At 49.8% G+C, this 19,059-nt stretch overlaps 1 protein-coding gene across 1 annotated transcript in view; it reads left to right on the top strand.

Moving 5' to 3' along the window:
* IQCA1 (IQ motif containing with AAA domain 1) overlaps positions 1-19,059 on the top strand; it is a 175,459-nt gene that overhangs the window by 134,870 nt on the left and 21,530 nt on the right. Inside the window, exon 16 of the mRNA XM_024124784.3 lies at positions 13,098-13,184. Coding sequence (XP_023980552.1) covers positions 13,098-13,184 — 87 coding nt within the window. The remainder of the gene's footprint in view (positions 1-13,097; positions 13,185-19,059) is intronic.

The following is a 19,059-nucleotide window of genomic DNA, read 5'->3' as shown; positions in this document are numbered from 1 at the left end:
ATGATGATGGTGATGGATGATGATGAAGATACATGGATGGATAGATGGATGGATGGATGCTAGATAATAGATAGATGGATAGACAGAGACACAATATACATACGAACACTTGAGGATTACCAAGTTTTACAGCATTCTGATACTCAATATTTATATTTGATATTAAAACTTCACAGGATTTCATTTTCATTTGTTTGAGTCCCTCAAGGTTGTCCTTAGGCTGTTCAGTTCATTTTTAGTTGCTAGCATGCCCGATAAGCCAGCTTTTACTATATCAAAATGTACACAGAGCAAGGACTGTCCGGTACTTGGGGCTAGATGTTAGCTCTGCATCTGCTTTCAGGGGAGATGGTTACACACGAGCAGCCGCTCATAGACACGGTTGCTTTTCCGTCGCCTCCTAACAGCCCCAGGGAGGAAGTGATGGCAGCAGGGTTTCCTCTCCCAGCCACAGGGACCCCACGCTGCGCAAGTTAGGACATCCCCCCCTACTTTCCCTTGCTTGTCCTGAAGGAATTCATGGAGAGAGAAGTTTGAGGAGCTGGGAGGCAAGAGGAAGAAGGAGGGTGGGGAGTAAAGAGCGAGCATTAAGCTATTTAATAGAGCGCCTCATACACGCTAAGTGCTCCATGTCTTGTGTCATTGTATTTAATCTTCACAGCAGCCCAGTGAAGAGTTCTTTCTCATCCCCATTTTACAGATAAAGAAACTGGGGCTCTGAGAGGTTAAGTAACTTGCCCAAGGCCACCGAGATCAAGTGGCTGAGCAGGGTTCAAACCTAGACCCTTCTCTTCCTGACCCTCCTGCACTATTTTTATTGAGGTAAAATTTATATACAGTGACGTGCACAGATCTGAAATATGCATTTTAAGTGTGAGCTTTGAAGAAATGGATACAACTGTGTCACCACCATTTTCATGTGCTTTTTGGTCCTTGTATAACTTCTTTTTTGAAATGTCTGTTCAAGTCATTTGCCTACTTTTCACTGGACTGCTGGTCTTGAGATTTGGAAGAGTTCTTTATATATTCTGGATACAAGTTCTTTGTGGGACACACATATTGCAAATGTTTCCTCTCATTCTCTGACTTGCTTTTTCGTTTTCTAATTTTTTTGTTGTTTACTTGTCCCATCAATTACTGAGAGGGGGTATTAAAACCTCCAACTATGATTGTGGAATTCTTTATTTCTCCTTTTAGTTCTGTTGGATTTTGCCTCACATATGCTGAAGCTCTGGTATGCATGAGATGTATCCACACTTAGGATGTTATGTCTTCCTGATGGGTTATTTTATCATTATGAAATGTCCCTTTTTGTCTCTAATAATACTCCTTATCTTGAAGTCTACCCAGTCTGATATTAATGGTGCCACACCAGCCACACCAGCTTTCTTTATACTCTTTTATTTTCAATGTCTTTATAGTTAAAATGCCTTTTGGGGGATAGCACATACTTGAGTCTTGCTTTCTTATCCAATCTGACAATATCTACCATTGAACTGGAGCGTTTGCTCCCTTTACAATTATTCACCTGGTTGAGTTAGGTCTCCCATTTTGCTGTGTGTTCTCCGTTTGTCCCATTTCTTTTTTATTCTTCCGTTTCTCCTTCTTTTGGGTAAACTCAGTACTTTTTATTACTTTATTTGAATTCCTCTATTGTCTTTTTAGCAATGACTCTTATTTTTCAGTGATTGCTCTACAAATTACAGTAGTCATTTTTAACTTAACACAGTCTACATAGCATTAATATTGTACTATTTTCCTTAAAATGTGAGAATCTTACAATATAATCCATTTATTATCCCTTGTCCTTTATGATTTTATCATACATTTTACATCTAGAAATGTTGTCAACAATACAATAGAGTGTTATTATTTTTGCATTGAATAGTCATTTGTCTTTTAAAGAAATTCAGCAGAAAAATTTAATATTTTATACTTACCCACACATTTACCATTTTCAGTGCTCTTCATTCCTTTCTGCCAATCCAGGTTTCCATTTGGTGTCATTTCCCTTTCAGCTGCAGAACTTCCTTTACATTTCTTTTAGTGCAGGTCTGCTGGCAACAGATTTTCTCAGCCTTCATTTTATTTTGAAATGTTTTTACATTGCCTCCATTTCTGAAGGATATTTTTGATGGATATAGAATTCTGGGTTGATACATTTTTCTTTCAGCACTTTAAAAATGTTATTACATTGTCTCTGTAACTCCATTATTTCTGATGAAAAGTTGTCAAAATTTCGAATTATTGATCTCTTGTGTGTAATGTGTCAATATTCTCTGAATGGTTATAAGATTTTCTCTTTCTTTTCATTCATTTGGCTATAATGTGTCTAGATATTTTTGTTTGTTCTTTGTACTTTAACTGCTTGTGGCTCACTGTGCTCATTGAAACTGTAAATATATGTTTTAAGCCAAATTTGGGAAATTTGAGCCATTATTTCCTCAAATATTTTTTCTGCCCCACTTTCTCTCCTCTCCTTCTGAAATATATATATATATATATATATATATTTGACTGCTTCACATTGTTCCACAAGTCACTGAGGTTCTGTCTCTCTAGTTTCCACATTGGATAATTTCTATTAAGCTACATTCAAGTTTACCTACCCTTTCTTCTACTATCTCCAATCTGCTATTAAACCTATCTTGTGGATGATTTTTTTGTGTCTCTGATATTTTGCTTTTCAGTTCTAGGATTTAAATTTGCTTATTCTTATAGGTCTCTATTTCTCTGTTGTAATTCTCCATCTGTTCATTCAATGTAGCTATCTTTTCTTTCAAGTCCTTGAACTCAGTAGTTGCCTTATAGTCCTTATCTGCTAATTCCAATACTGTGTCATCTTGCGGTTTGTTTCTATTTGTTTTTTCTCGACTATGTGTCACATGTTTCTGTTTCTTCATATGATTAATAATTTTTTATTGTACATTAGACATTGTGGATGATACATTGTTGACACTCTGAAGCGTGCTGGGCTTGGTTCTATCAGGCAGTTAAGTTGCTGGCTGATCAGCTTGAACTTGCAGAGCTTTTGTTTTCTAGTTTGTTAGTGCGGGTCTATTTTGAGTTCGCCCTTAGTCCTGGAACCTTGCCTTCACTTTGAGGTCTAAAAGGACAGCTTGAGGTGTTTACCAAGCTCTTTTAACTTGGCAGAAGCTAAGGTATGTGCTCAATTATTTTAGTTTTCCAGCCGTTGCTTTTCCACTGAGCTTCTTGGAATCTTCCGCCATGCAAGCACACTTGCAAGGTTACCCAAGAATCTGAAGATGAGCTGGAACTTGAAGCCCGGCAACCTGACTTGTGGCCTCTGTGTACTTAACCACCAAGCTCAAAGCACTAAGTTCTTCAGAGGAAAAGCAAGAGAAACCCATCCTTTTGCCCAAAAGAACACCTAAATGCACTCATTCTAAATGCTGAATTTTGTTGACACTGTCAGGTAACCAACAGAAGAACATGAGTCTAAAAATATTGGCATTTTGTGAGCATCTGCGTATCACAGACCTTACACTTCTCTCTGTTTTAACTCATTCACTCCTCACAACTACCTTATGAGGTGGGCACTATTGTTGTTTCCATTTGGCTGATAAGAAAACTGAGGTACAGAGCATTTAAGTGATTTTCCTGGGTTGCAGTGCCGTGACGTGAGCCTGGTCAGTCTAGATGCAGAGGCTCCAGGTCTAACAGCTGCATTATTCAGCCTCCGAACTAAGCCGCTCTCTTCTCCAGCCACCAAATGGCTCAATTGCTCAGACTCCAGGACAGAGCCAAGGACATGATCATGATGTTCTCACTCTCAAGAAATTATTTGCTCCTGCCACTGAGAGGTTTGTCTTGATATCAGACAAGCTATCTCTGCATTAATTAGAATCACTGCAGACTGACATTATGTGGACCACAAAATGCTGGATGTCAGATGGCACTATTGTTATTTCCATTTGGCTGATAAGAAAACTGAGGTACAGAGCATATAAGTGATTTTCCTGGGTTGCAGTGCCGTGACGTGAGCCTGGTCAGTCTAGATGCAGAGGCTCCAGGTCTAACAGCTGCATTATTCAGCCTCCGAACTAAGCCGCTCTCTTCTCCAGCCACCAAATGGCTCAATTGCTCAGACTCCAGGACAGAGCCAAGGACATGATCATGATGTTCTCACTCTCAAGAAATTATTTGCTCCTGCCACTGAGAGGTTTGTCTTGATATCAGACAAGCTATCTCTGCATTAATTAGAATCACTGCAGACTGACATTATGTGGACCACAAAATGCTGGATGTCAGATTATCAAAATGTGGAACAGTACATGCATCCACCTAGGCCACTCCACGTTGGAGGGCCTGACACACACCTCATTAAGCTTCACCTTTACTGTGTATATAGCTGATTAACGAAAGACCAGGAGGTCTCTGGAGTGAAAGTCATTCAATTAAAGATCACGTACAGTGAGCCTCTGTGTCCTGGCAGGACTGACGGAGCAGCTATCTGCATTGCAAAGAGGTATTTGCCTTTAATTAACCAAAGGAAAGTGGGATTTTATGGCTGTGCCGGTGAATCAGTGGCAGGAAGCTCCAGTGCGGTCCTGTTATGTGGGCCGGGGCCGCAGCAGCTTGAGGGCAGCAAAATATGGATCTGAGCCATTTGCTGGAGAAGGTGAAATAACAGAAGGGCCCGATTACTCATCACGTCTTCTTATAAAGAATTCCTCTGACTGAATTAATCTCGGCAGAGCAAAGAATGCAACGCTTAGGAAGCGTCATGATTTCACTTCTGGCTGGAGGCGTCTGCTTCGCCCACAACACCCTGTGCACGTGAAAACACGCTGGCGAAACGAGTTTCTGATCTGTTTCCCAAGCACAAGTTCAAATCTGTTCTGTTCTCATTATTTTGGGAGGGTTCCTTTATTTTACACACGATAACTCTAATGCGTTCCTTTAAGAAATGCCTTTACCGTACCAGTTAACAAATGTTATTTAAAATTCCCTCTTCCAGGAAAGCTATATGTGGAAAGGAATATACATCTATTTAGCTAGGAAATATTAGAAATCTAACAATTAAGGAACACGGGATAAATGATTAATATTTAATAGGTGTTTTGCAGACAAAAGAAGTTATCAAGGCAGGGTACCAGCCTCCTCAGGTGTTTACGATGGTCAAGCAGGGGATGGAGAAGCAGGGAAGACTCGTTGTCTGGCCAGAAGTTGTATACACACTTTCCCTTTTAATTGCCCCAATCCCTGATGAGGCAGGAATTAATGTCTCCATTTTACAGACCAGAAAACTGAGGCTCAGGGTGCTTAATTCAACCAAAAATACAAGAGAACTAAGGGGCTGGCATCTGGATTTAAGCCTAGATCTGACTCCAAAGCCATCACCTGGCCCCCAGCTGGCCTCTGGGAGAGTGAAGGCTGTGTCGTGCCCGGCCCTGTGAAAGCTGTGCCCTCGTGGTGGCCCGAGCGCAAGGCCGTTCCTGGGCCAGAGTGTCAGCTTACCCTCTTCAGCGTGAGACGTTTCAGCGTGAGAAGGTGAAGAGACCGGAGGCTGTAGCGTCCCGCTGCCGGCTCCCGCGGCACCCCACGCCCTCCTGATTTCCCCCTTCCCTGACCCTCCAGACCGCCCCTGAGAAGGCGGAGGGGAGGCCAGCAGCACCCCGGAGAGCAGGGCAGAGCAGAGCATCCTAATCCTGAGCTCTGGGTCCTGGGGGAGATGGTCCCTCCCTCCCTGGGGCCCTGGCTTCCTCCCCTTCCTCCTTTGTCAGAGGTCTGGCCGCTGAGGGCTGGACTCAGAGGGAGACCTAGGAGAGCAGGGCTAACGAGGCCGCGCAGCCGGCGTCTGGGCCACGTGGCCCGTGGTGGCCTCTGCGCATCCGGACAAAAGGGGGCCGAGATGCTGCTCGTGCCTCAGCGCCAGCCAGCAGGGCTCCGTGCTGGGCTCGCAGCCAACGGCCTGGGGCAGCGGGCCCAGGGATTTTGCCCAGATGTGCTGGTGTAAGCAGCTGGCCCAGGAATCAGCAGATGGGGAGCCCAGCCAGTTACATCTCTGTAGCCCGTGGAGACTTATACTCCTGGTTAATAACCCAGACAAAGACATCGTGGCTGTTCGTGGATGATCTTTAAAAAAAAACACACAGATGTACAGTAAATGTAATAAATATGTTAGTCCCGCCTTTTCAAGGTGAAATTCAGTAAGGGTAAAGCAAAGACCTACACCTGGCCCCCCAAAACAGAGCTGCTCGAATGAGAGAAGGGGGCAAGAGAGGAGGGGGAGAGGAGAGGGAAACAGAGAAACAGAATTGAGCCGCTTTCGTGCAGCATCAGGTGTGGCAATAAAGGAACTGGGGCCTGCTGCCCGGGAGCCCCGAGTGGGCTGCTCTCAGAAAGCTGCGTCCCCTCCCGCCGGGTCGTGGAGACAGTTTCAGGCTGAAGAAGGGAACGCACGTAGGCAGCAAAACCTTTATTTTTACGACAGACTTTCCATTTTAGAGCGGTTTTAGGTTCACAGCAAAACTGAGCGGCAGTCAGAGCACCCACACGTCCCCACAGAGCATGGGGGGCTGGGTTGGGGGGAGGGGCGGGTCCCAACCCCGGATGCCCCGGGCGCCATCTGCAGTGAGGTGTGTGGAAACGCGCTGTGGGCTGTAAGGCACGTAAGCGTGGCTGCATCTGCTCTTGTTCCGTGGCGGGTAATGGGGACGGGGTCAGTGTCACAGGCATTACAGAATTTTTAACCAGTTGGGAAACGCTTAGAGCGGGGAGTGCCCTACATGTGGCTACAAGGTGCATTGGGGAAGGTGAGCATGGCCTTGCACCCAGGCGTTAACCCCTGTGCTTCCCAGAGCTGGCACAGAGTCAGGGCGGGCGGGCGTGAATCCATTAGTTCTAATGGATTAGCTGGGAGTAGGCTGGGAAGACGGGGTCCCAGGGGAAAGTCCGGATGATCTGTAAGCCTGACACCTGTCGCCATCCAGACACCATCCCCTCGAATTCCACCTGATAATCAGCAATGGTATCAGTGGGTTCCTGGCACCAGCGCTGACCTGGTTCCCCCATGTCGCCTGTCCCAGTCCATCAGCTGTGCCTCCCTCCTGGTCCTCTCCTCTGCCTCAGTTTACCTTCCTTTCCATACAGGGTCAGCCCAGCCGGGCTCCTGACTCTTTAATCCACCTCTGCTCTTCCTGTGATTGTCATTCACGGTTTATCCCAACTCACACCCAGCAAGGACGCGAAGTAACTCCTGCAATCACATAAAAGATAATGCAAGGAAATATTGAAAATATCATTGGTAAATAACGGAAATAGAGAACAAAATGTCTTCACATATTAAATGGAAACAGAATCTGAGTGACTATAGTTCAGAAAGCTAAGCCCCCCCCCCGCCAATAACCGCCCCCCAGCTCCTCCCCAGCGTGGCAGCACCTCGCTGACGGCCGCCTGACGGCCCAGCAGCTCCCATTCAGACACAGGAGGCCACACACTCTGCAGGCAGGGACCATGTTTCCCAGACATCCCTGCCTGTCACCACAGATGCTCAGCAAAATCTGTGTGGGTTGGATGGACGGCAGGGCGGACGGACGGATGGATAGGTGGATGGATGGTCCTTTTCAGTTTGGTAAACTAAGACACAACCACTGAAAAACGGAGCTGGGTTTTCCTGGGGTTCTCTATGGCAAACAAAATAGGACCCTTTCAGAAAGAACTTCCAAAGCTTCCAAGGGTCATTTGGGCAGATCTAATTAGTAATTCAAGCGTGCCAAACACAAACTGGTTTTCATTGTTGAGCCATTATATCCCAACCAAGAGAATCTAATTCCGATGGCGGATGTTTGACAGCATTTCTTTGGAGAACACAAAAGATCAAATCCATAAAACTCACATGGATGGAGAAGTAACTGTTTGCTAGACCTTCCCAGAATTTGAAAAAGCACATTTTGGTTGAAACGCATCTTTATTCCGGAATTGATATTCAATAGGACTGCAGAGCCCTCTACCGGCGGCTGAAGTAAACGATCCCCTGTAACTTCTGGAAAGTTCCATTACGAATTAATTACATTTAATTGCCCATGACCTCAAACTATCTGTGGGTAATTTAAATAAAGCCTTTTCATTGCTAAGTGAAAATTAAAATAGCAAAGGATACCATCTTTCATTAACAAATTGGCAAAGAGTTTTTTATGGTTAATACTTGTTGAGGAGAAGAGAGTAGAAAAACAGATCCACTTATTTGTGGCTGGAGAGAGTGTGAAAGGGCAGGTGGACCACACGGGTGAGAACGTGAGGAGCTGGCAGGCCCTCTGACCGACTAGCTTCATGGACCCAAAAGCGCCCATCTAAGCGCTGTTTGGTTTAGCAAGAAGGCGGAAAGCCATCTAAATGTTAAAAAAACAGGGGTTAGATCAATAAATGATGAGACCCCTTGCTAAAATGATGTTGGAGAAATAAATTTCGTACGAAGTGAACAAGAATATAAAGCAGTGTGTGAAGAACAGTCTCGTGCTTGCAAGTTTAGATTATTGAGAAAGGTCTGTAAAGACAGGAAAGGTCTGATGAGCCGTCGGCAGTGGAGGGGGCAGAGGGTGTTTATGCCTGTCTGAATATGTATTCTGAAATTTTTACTAACCAATGCTGCTTCTGTATGACAATAAGAAAGGACTGAATTTCCGGGGCACATGTTTTCAAAGCTCAGCCTTGCCTGCCTGGTGCCTCCGTGGATGTGCCTTGACTCTCCAGCACCTGCCTGGCCCGCAGGTATCCTTCCCCTCCCCGTGGCTGTGAAGCAGGGAAGGCGTCTCCCCTGAAGGTCATCCCCTCCCGCCTTTTCCTCCCCACCCGATGCCATCTCTAAACTCTGCCAATGTTTCCTGTCTCTGTCCCATGCACTCCTCAGCTCCCTGTCACCTGACTTCTGTCCCCTCCACGCCCTGCCAAGGCCACCAGGTTGCCAGATCCTTGGGCCAGCACTGGCCGCCGTCACCCACCCCGCACTGCCCTCCACCTTCCCTGGGCTGCAGGACGGCTACCTCTCCTGTGCCCCTTTGTCCTCTCTGGGGCTTCTCTTCCTTCTCTCCTCCATCAGCGTCTTCACCCTTGGTCCCCATTCCGCAGCCCTGGTCTGGCTTCCTCCCCTCTCCCCCTTTCCTTGGGGATCCCCTCCATCCATTCCCATGGCTCTGCTGCCATCCTCAGAGCCCTTTCCAGCCCCCCACCTCCCTCCTGCCCCCCAGACCCATCAGTCCTCCCGCCTGGATGTCCAGCTGCCCTCGGGCTCCCCTGGCCTAACCTGACCTCATCCTTTCATCCCTCATCTAGTCCCGTTTTTGGATTCCTAGGCCATCGTCCTCCTATCCTCCAGGCCTCCCAGCGTTGGAGACCCCCTACTTCCTCATCCCCCAACCAACCATCACCAGGTCTGGCAGATCCTAAATGCCCCTCACATCCGTTTCCTGCCCTCCCGCCACTCCTCTGCTCCAGATCGCACCTCCTCTTCCTGCAAAAGCCTCCGAACCCTCTCCCTGCCTCCAGCCTCACCTCTCACCATGCCATCTGCACACACACCCCCATCTCTTTCCCAGTCTCCGGGGAACAGTCATGCTTCACACCCCACCAGAGGGATTTTTCTCTAACACAACCAGCATCAAAGGTCACGAGTCAAGACCCTTACAGACTCTCCACAGCTTCCAGGGTAGAAGCAAACTCTGTAGCACGGCCAAGGCCTTTGTGACACCTTCCAGAATGACCCCGAGCAGCCCCATTCGGGCACACCTAGCCCTGCACCTTGGCTCCTGTCCTGAGCATGGCAGATGCGTCCCCTTCTCCAGGCTCTGGGACCTTCTGGAAACCATTGGAAGGTCTGTCTCCTTTAACCCTCGTCTGCAGTCTCCATTTCTACTTACCCTCCTCATCTACTTCTGCTTCTTTCTGTCATCGGTGGTCCTTGCTGACACCCCATTTTCCTTGTGCCCCCCTCCCAGCTACACATCTGCCCTCCCCTTCTATCGGTGGGCTCCTTGAACTCGGGGACCCCAGCGCCTACCCCGGTGCCCGGCACATCAAAGCCCCTCTATCAATGCTGTGAATGAAAAATGAGAGAATGGCTTTCATTCTACATGCTGGACCCAAAATAAGAAAACCAGACTTTCTTCCGCATGACAGCCTTTCAACTATTTGAAATCAGCTCACTTGCCCCCTTGAGTCTTCTGTTCTCCAAGGAAAAGAGCCTCAGCTCCTTCCCTTCTTCCTGGTGGGAGAGGTGTTCGGCCTGGGAGGGCCCAGCTTTCTGTACCCCTCTTCTCTGCCCAGAACTGACCAAGGTCACCAGACGTCCCCTGTCCAGGCACGCCACCGGGGAAGGTCAGGGAAATAGACATTCATGCTCTGGAGGACAAGACAGTGATGGTCTTAGAGCCCTTCTTCCTATTAGAGTGAAAGGTGATAGAGAAGGACACGGGCCGAGGGTAAGGAGATGCTTTGGACTAGGCATCTCCTCTCCGTGGCAACGTGGGAGCCTGCTGCCTGGATGACAGTGCCGGCCTGGGGGTGTCGGGCCGACCCAGGGCTTACTCTGGGCTCCACATTTCTCTGTGCCGGGGGAGGAGGGGATTTTACTGACTTCTTTCTCCTCCTCGGCACCTTATGTGTAAAGGGGAGCCGGCTGGGGCGCACTTGCCTCCGCGTGGGCTACATGGAAAGGGAGTAGCAGTGGTGTCCTAGATCTCAAGGCAATTTGCAAATGACCATTCTTTGTATTGTTATCGTCAAAGAACTCGCTTGGGAGATGTTTTCTGCTCATGTGATAATCACTGAGCCCTTCCAAGCCAGGTGGCCACCCAGGCCCTCTGCACAGCCCTGGGAACCCCAGAGCAGGTGACCGTCCTGAGGAAGGAATTCCTTCACAGGTGCATCTTAGAAACACAGGAAGTGCGGAATTCCCCCACCGCTCAGAGAGAGCGCTCAAGTTCAGGGAACAATCCGTAGCGTTCCCATTCAATGGAATGGTGTGGCCAGGTTTTCAGAACAACTTTAAATAAGGTGCGAGAAATAAGACTGCTGCTTTCAAAGTTATCCCAGACTAATAAGATGCCTGTGTTTCTAGTCCACCTATGTAGCTTACCTTGTTAAAAGCGGAAAGAGAAAAGGAATGCTGGAATACTTGGTACTCACATCTGCAATGTCCATTAAGAACAGCCGGATCTAGAGAAAAGAGGCACACAAATAAGAGCCATGGAAGATCCGGTGTTTGCCAGATGGACACAGGAGAGGCCGGTCTGCTGCCTCGGTGAGCGCACGAGTTAGCCTGAGACAGGAGACAGCTGTTTATGTGAAAACTGTGTTTCCATTGGTTTCCATTCTAAAGCTAAGATTTTCAAGAGGGATTGAAAAGAATAAGATTTTTGCCTCTGTTATCGTAACGTATCTTTGTTCAGAGAAGCTGAAAACCTTTTATGTAAAGTATCTCATTTTCTAATTTTCTTTGGGGGCTGGAAGTAGGGAAGCTTTTGACTTAAACCCAGAATAGCTTTTAGGGACACAATGGTTCCTCGGAGCCTGCCCCTCTGACCCTTGAGTGGGTCCCTCTGACTGCAGTGGGCAAGACAGCTGGAAAGAAGTTGGGGGTTAAAGTCAGGAGCTGAGAGAATGGATGCACTGATGTGGTTGAAAGAGATCAGGAGGGGGGATGGATAGACTTGAGGATGGTTAGACGTGGGGGGGAGGGCAAGGGAGGCTGCTCAAGCATCTGGCTGGAGGACGTGAGAGGACCCGAGGACATGGCCATGCCTCCAGCACAGACCCGGCAGCCATCAATCAGCCTGGCCTCGCATCCAGCTCCTGCCACTTTCTAGCTGTGTGACCTTGGACAGGTCATGTAGTGTCTTTGAGCCTCGGTTTCTCCATCTGTAAACGGGGATGATAATAATGCTACCTGCTACATAGGGCTGTAGTGGGCTCAAATGAGTTATCACAGGTGACATCCTCCGAGCAGAGGAAGTGCTGGTCTGTGCTGGCCGTAACCTTGCGTCTGATGCCCGTACAATGCGTGTGGCCCGGGGCCTGTCTCGCTCACTATGTTGACTGCTCCACGCCAAGCTGCCTCGGGCACTGGGATTGAAACTTGTGATTCTGAATTCTTAAACTCTGTGGCTCAGGGCCTAAAGAATAACACTGACCAAAGAGTGGTTGTCTGGTACCGTTTCCTCTCTGAACGTCCTGGCGTCCTGGCGTGTGTGGGACTGGAATACAGCCAGCCCGGGGGTCGGACTGGCGCGAGGTTCAAGCTGAATCCACTTTTGTGTTTGAACGTGCGTGATCTGCTTCCCTTGGTACGTAGTGCTGGCGGAAACAGGCTCAGCCAGTGTTCCCGGTGACTTTTCCATCATTTATTAAATGTCTGCCTTGGTTTAAGAATCATACCGGCTGCCTTAATGATGTTTAAAGAAATATAAAAATAGGAGTACGTAACACTGTATTCGCTGTGGCTGGAGACGGCTTTTATCTGTCACCATTTTGCACAAAGCACAAATTGTTGCAAAAATACCCGAACTCTGCTCTCATGGGGGCGCTTTGAAGAGATTGTTAGGTGTGTGGCAATTATTCACGGGCCCACGGTAAGTCCCAGCGCTGTCACGAAGCCCCGCTCGCCCTGGAGGGGCTCAGAGCCACCTTCCAGACGAAACCACGGCCGCAAAGGCGCAGCCACACGGAGACGAACAAATGGCATCGCGGGGGCCCTGGTGCTAAAACAGCTTTTCTCGAAATGAGCAAACTTGAATCACCCTGGGAGCGGGGTGTAGGCTGTAATTAAAACTCCTGGCCCAATTCCCTTCGTTTGCAGCAGAAAACTATTGGCTTATCTCAAGCCAAACTGAGTCGAGGCTCGGGCCCCTGGCGCAGAACGCACAGACCCCCAGCGAATCCTGACCACAGGTGGGAGAGGGCCGGGCAGCGCCCCCATCCCGCGGGGAAGGAGGCCACAGGCCGCATGCGCAGTGCAGCCCCGCGAGTCCCCGCCGCCGCCCCCGAGCCAGCACAGCGGGCCGCCGAGTGCTGCTGTTGCGGGGGTCCAGTGTGCACCCCAGAAGGAAATGCATTTACAGCCCCACCATTTCTCCTTGCAGGTGGCCCGCCAGCTCCAGCCCTCCGTGGTGTGGATTGGAGACACCGAGAAAACCTTCTACAAAACAGTCCCCAACGCCGAAAGGAAGGTGAGGGCTTCTCATCTCTTAAGGTGGCCCTTTCCCGCCTCCAAAGGGGCCCCGTACCAGGGACTACCTCGATTTTTCAGGACGGTCTTGCTTTTTCAAGGGAGGAAGGAAACGGAGGGGCGGGCCGTCTCCCTGCCCTAAGCACTTGTCTGCATTTGAAAGGATCCAGTGTCTGATTTTACGAGGCATAATTTAGAAGAAATGAAAAAGAGTACGGAAAGGGGGGAGGGGAGCGTTAAACCCAAACCTACGGATTCAGGGGTAAGAAACAATTGAGAGAACTCTGCTCAGTTACAGCAAATGGCACACATAGGAGTTATTATTAGGATTTCCTATTGTTCATCATAATAAATAGCAAAAGGCCTGCAATTTATGAACAAAGACCGTCCATAGAACAGCCAAGCGCCCCACATTGCGTGCCCCCGGGGAGTCTTCTGTCAATTGCCTCCTTCCTCCTTTTCTCTCCTTTCAATGGCTCCCTTCCCCCGCACTTCCCCCCGCAAATCACCAGCAAATTTCCCACAAGTTAAAAAAAATTTGCAGATACACATGATTGTTATTCCACATCAATTTGCACCAAAGCAAATAGTGGTTAACTGTGAATTTCTGATTAAATTCGTAAGGATTTTAATCACTTTTGCTCCTATGTATTATACATCATTTTTAGCAGGTAGAGATGATTTGGATAAAGAATGAAAGCTGAATCTTTTCTTCCCCAAATGAGCCTTGATTGCCCTGTCATTTTAGAAACTCTTAAGAGGACTCATTTATTATTTAACCTGGGAATCTGGTAGGTAGCCCCCTCTGCTGGCGAAGTTGCTACGTTACAAAGAAGTCCACACACAGTAAAGCCACTATGCTCCAATGAAAATTAATTTTAAAAAAATAACAAAATAAAATAAATCTTTTAAAAGGCCACATGCATGCGAACTTGAAGGCCGCAGTTACTACGATCAGTCTAAAGAGAGATGCAAGGCAGTGTTTAATCCAAGGTGTCACACACTTCGCGCCACCAGAAGCTTTGTCTCATTAATGGGCGAGGGCTCTCCCACGGGACATCAGCCTGGAGAATGAGACTTCAGGAGATGTACGTTCCAGGCCTGCTTTGCCCTTCACCTTAGTTGGCTGTGTGTCCCTAAGCAAGTAATTTAACCTCTCTGAGCCTCCACTTCCTTAAGTATCTGATTAAAGGGCTCCAGAGAGAACAGCCTCTGAGTTCGTGAAGCCCCTCTGGAATTCTCTGCCATGACCCCCTCGAGCTGTCGGCTTGTCGCCAACAATTACGTCTGCTCGTCTGTGCCCCTCAGTGGGTCCAGAGTGAGAGGGATGGACACACCCGTTTGAGAGAGCCAGAGGGGGCCTGGGGGAAGGGCTGGCGGGCTTTGAGGGAGCGTCAGGCAGGGAACGAAATGTGAGTTCAGTAGACGCCCCGCCTAAGGGGAGTCACTGTGAAAGAGCAGGGAGCCGGCAAAGGAGAGTCTCCAGAACCCTCCCCTGAACAGGCCCCACCTTGCTGACCCCGAGATGTTCTCTCCAGCACAATCTCTGATTCCCACAAATATAGTCACTGACTAGTCTTATTCCTGCAGAAAAGGAAGGCCTTTGGTGGCACAGTCTTTGTTGTGGACAGATCGGACATTTATTCTGTCCACCTCTGCATTAGAAGAGTCTGTCGTCCGTCCGGGGAAATAACTGCACTGAGGACTGAGTCACAACCTGGGGAAATCCCAGGATGCCTGATGAATACAAGCAGAAGGGTCCCTGGGTCCCCAGATGTCCCGAGGCCGCCTGGGGGCCCGAGCCAGCCCAGGCACGGACAGAGCTGCGAGGGCATGCGACCCCTGCAGCAGTGCGGGGGCCCCAGCTCCGGTGCCCCGGCCAGGGGAAAGCACGGTGGGCAGAGAACCACTGCCTGTGCATCCTCCAGCTCGACGTCCTGGGCCTGCCCCTCGGAGAGCAGGGCTGCAGGGTTCCTGCTGCCTTCCTGCCTCTGGGGCCAGCGCTGGGCCAGCTCTCCTCTCCTTCCCACCCCACCTCCAGCCTCTGACTCCTGTCCTTAGCCAAGTCCCTCAGCCTCCAGGGCCTGGGCCAGTCATGAGCGTCGGACGTCCATGCTCCGGAGGTGACCACCAAATTCCAAGGGCAGCAGCTGCATCCGCCAACGAGAGGCACCAGGAGGTAGCACGACCGGCTCCACATCGCATCACCTGGCCGTCCAGGAACCCGGCGTCCTTACTACCACCCAGCCCAGCCTCCGTCCCAAAGGCGCCCCCGATCCCCAAGGTGCTGAAACCTAGAGAAGATTGTCCACCTGCAGAGAAGCCACCACCTACAGCCACAACGCAGAGCACTCCCGGCGTCCGCCCAGGGCATCGGAGGGATTCCAGGAACGCTCTTCGAAAAAGACTCTCACCCGCGATGACTAGCTCCACCCTCGAGGCCTCCACCTCTGGGCTCAGGCCCTGTAGGAGGTACAGTGTGGAGGCTCGTGCAGTCATAAGGAGGGAGGCAACGGAGAAGGCCAGGTGGCAGCGATGGCTCCTGGGTGCAGAGCCGGGCGCAGGGACCCCTAGGGCTGCTGCAACAGGCAGAGGACGCCCAGGGGGCACAACGCGTAGGTCAGGAAGCTCCTAGCACCCTGGGAGGGAGGCGGCCTTCTCCTGTTTTGCAGGAGAGGACAAAGGCCCGAGAGGGCGCACAGCTGGTCAAGTGCAGTGCTGGGGCTCAGAGGCAGGACCCCTCTCCCTGCCTGGATGCAGCTCCAGCGTCAGCACTGGCTTCCCGGCTGGCCCTCCACGCTTCTACTACACCTGCGTCCTCCGTCTTCTCCTCTTCAACCCCCAGGCTACTTTAAACCACATCCTGAAGACTGCCCGTGGGGCCCTCAGGTCTTGGAGGCAAATGTGTCAGGCTCCGGAGTCCCCTGGACCCTGACCAACCCTGCCCCCCACGTTGTCCTCAACCCCCAGCCCCCCGGGACCTGGCAGATGCCTGGACAGCGCCCTCTCCCTCCCCTCCCAGGAGGAGGGACCTCCTTTCCACCATCTGAGGCTGGAGCCTTGGTCAGCTGTTGGTGTAGGAGGCGAGCGCGGTAAGGAATGAGGCGAGACGGGCTGCTGCTGCATTTTCTCCTCCGTTACCCTCAGGACTCCATCTAGCAGGAGCCCTACCCACATGACAGTAGGGCCTCCACGAGGGAAGCGCTGGCTGGGTTGGAGCTGGCTGCTGCCATGGTTGAGTGGAGCTGGCTGCAGAAAAGCAAATGGAAACTGCCGCATGGGTGTTAGACGCTAATTTGAAATTGCCCACAATAATAAGGTGGTGAGGGGCTGGCAGGTCCAGCAGTAGGGGCGGCTGAGAAGGTTGCCAGGTGATGGCGGGGATGTTGGCTGACATGATGGATGAGCACGCCAGTCTCATGCATAATGGACGCGGCTCTGAACCGGAACAGGGGTGGCCCAAGTGCAGAAGAGTGTTGGCTGAATGTACTCACCTTTCATTTCCATCCGCTCCTAAGGGGACTCGCCATCAGTGAAGATGTCACTCTGGACGCGGCCCAGGATCAACATTTGTTACCCAAACAGGCTAATTAAGTTCGGTCATCCCTGCCATTGTCAGGAGACGCAGACAGCGATGTCATCTCCTGCCTCAGAACAGGCAGGACTGCGCCACTGTCACCATGGCAACCAGGCTGCCGGGGATGGGCTCAGACCTTGCAAGCATGTGTCTGCCCCCACAGAGTAGTAGTCTCCAGTCTCACCAGGTTAACTGGGTGAGGTGGGGGTCAGTCCTTCTTCCACTGGTCTTTGGGCAGCTCCACGTGCACCCCAAACACGCCCCAGTCGCCCCTACCACCTTGCATTATTCTCCATCAGGCTTCTTAAAAGACTGTTCTCACCATCCCCGCTCACTCTTCAACCCACCACCGTCCACTCGATGCTCTGCGGCTCCATGGAAAATGCTCTCACAAATTCCTTTGAAATCCATTTCGCCAGTGGGCCCCAGCTTGTAAAACTCTGCCCTCCGTTAGCCCCCATAGCCTTCTCCTGGTCTCCTCACACCCCGCCAACACTTTCTTCCGTGTCTCCTCCATGCACTTCTACCCACCCCTTAAATACACTGGTTCTCACTGAGATTCCATCTCAGGCCCACAGACCTTTTTGCTCTCCTCCCCCTCCAGCTTAACAAATCACCCCTAAGCCAACGAGTGCCCCCACTCCATCCCCAGCCTGCAGCTCTCCCCTGAGGCTCGGGTGCAGTCACCCGGCGTCACCCAGAATCACCCACGGGATACCTCCCCCACAATGCTGCCAACTCAGGCAGGGCCTGTCCAAACTCCTCCTCCATCACCACCTACCACATGACCCTGCCCCTCCTCCTGCCTTTTCAAAGGGTTACTTTTTTAGTATAACAACTTTTCATAAGAGAGCTTTGGATCCACCCTGGTAAAATGAATTCTGAATATCTCCACACTCTCCAAGCCTTGTCTAAATGCAGTGGATTTTTTCCTGGCACAGGTGTAGATATTCCTATAAGGAATATTCTTCCAGAATCTCAGCAGAGGTCTTTCCTCAGTGGCATGAGGCCTAGGAGGCAGCTCCTCAGAGATGAGCAATTGACGTCTTATCATCCAGTGCAGTGGAAACTGGGGGAGATTTTTACACTGTCATTTTCAGCTCCGTTGACAATATTGCTAGTTTCCTTCAAATCATAAAGCCCCCAGTTTTTCTGACTCTCCCTTTTAGAAACCTTTCTCTTCAATAGAGAAGACCTAGCATTGATTTCCTACCAGCACTTATATTTCAAGCACTTGTCAGACGGAAACATTATGCCGTATACTCCTCATGGCATCCCTCCAGGTTAGGACCTATGATTATTCCCATTCCTCAGATGCAGGGACTAAGGCTCAGAGAAGTTGAGTAACCTGCCCAAGGTCACACATCTGTTAAGAGCAGAGCCAAGACTGGGATCAGGTCTGTCTGACCCAAAGCCTGTGCACTGAACCATTTGCTATGTCATCTGCCTGTTATTGCGGAGTTTTTTCCTTGAGCTTTTCATTTTTGCACAGAGCCCGACCCCTGAGGGAAGTTCAGTAGCAAAGTCAAGGCCCACCAAACATGCCTCCCTATCCTAGGCAGCCCAGAGGCATGGGTCTGAGCAAAGGCAGGTTTCTGCAAAGACCTGGGGTAGGAGTTGGGGAGCTGCCCCTTCGAGAGCAGGTTTCCATCCTTATGCCCATTTCCGGGATTTCAGGGAGTCTCATTCTGGGTCATCCCTCTCCTGTGCTTTGCCCTCTTTTAAGCCCCTCTGTTGTCCCCAACCCCCATTCATGCTTCCTGGGTGGAGTCCTGCAGGGCCATTGTTCCCTCCTGATGGAGCCAAGCAGCCTCTGGACTTCTGTGAGGGCAGGAGGAAATGATTGGAAGCTGCCTGGTGATCTGGCTTCAGGCCCAGCCTGTGAGATTTATTTTGCTGTAAAAATCCCATCTCTTTCTCTGCTGTGAGTTACATTACAAAACGTCCCTTTAAACTGAATCCAACAACCCAGAAAAAGGATTATACACCATGACCAAGTGGGATTTATCCCAGGCTTAACATCCAAAAATCAATTAATGTAATATACTATATCATTAAAAATAAAGGACAGAAACCACACCATCCTCTCAACAGATGCAGAAAAAGCATTTGACAAAATACAACACCCCTTCATGATTAAAAAGATAGAAAGAAAAGGAAACTTCCTCAGCCTAATAAAGGGCAACTACAAAAAAATCCACAGCTGACATCATCCTTAATGGTAAAAGACTGGATGTTTTCCCCTTAAGAGCACCTCTTCTATCCAACATTATATTGGAGGTTCTCACCAGGGCAATCA

This window comes from Physeter macrocephalus, chromosome 2 (assembly GCF_002837175.3).
Source record: "Physeter macrocephalus isolate SW-GA chromosome 2, ASM283717v5, whole genome shotgun sequence".
NCBI classification, from domain to species: domain Eukaryota; kingdom Metazoa; phylum Chordata; class Mammalia; order Artiodactyla; family Physeteridae; genus Physeter; species Physeter macrocephalus.
The sequence above is the reverse complement of the archived record's forward strand: the minus strand, read 5'-3'. Positions and strand labels throughout refer to the sequence as shown.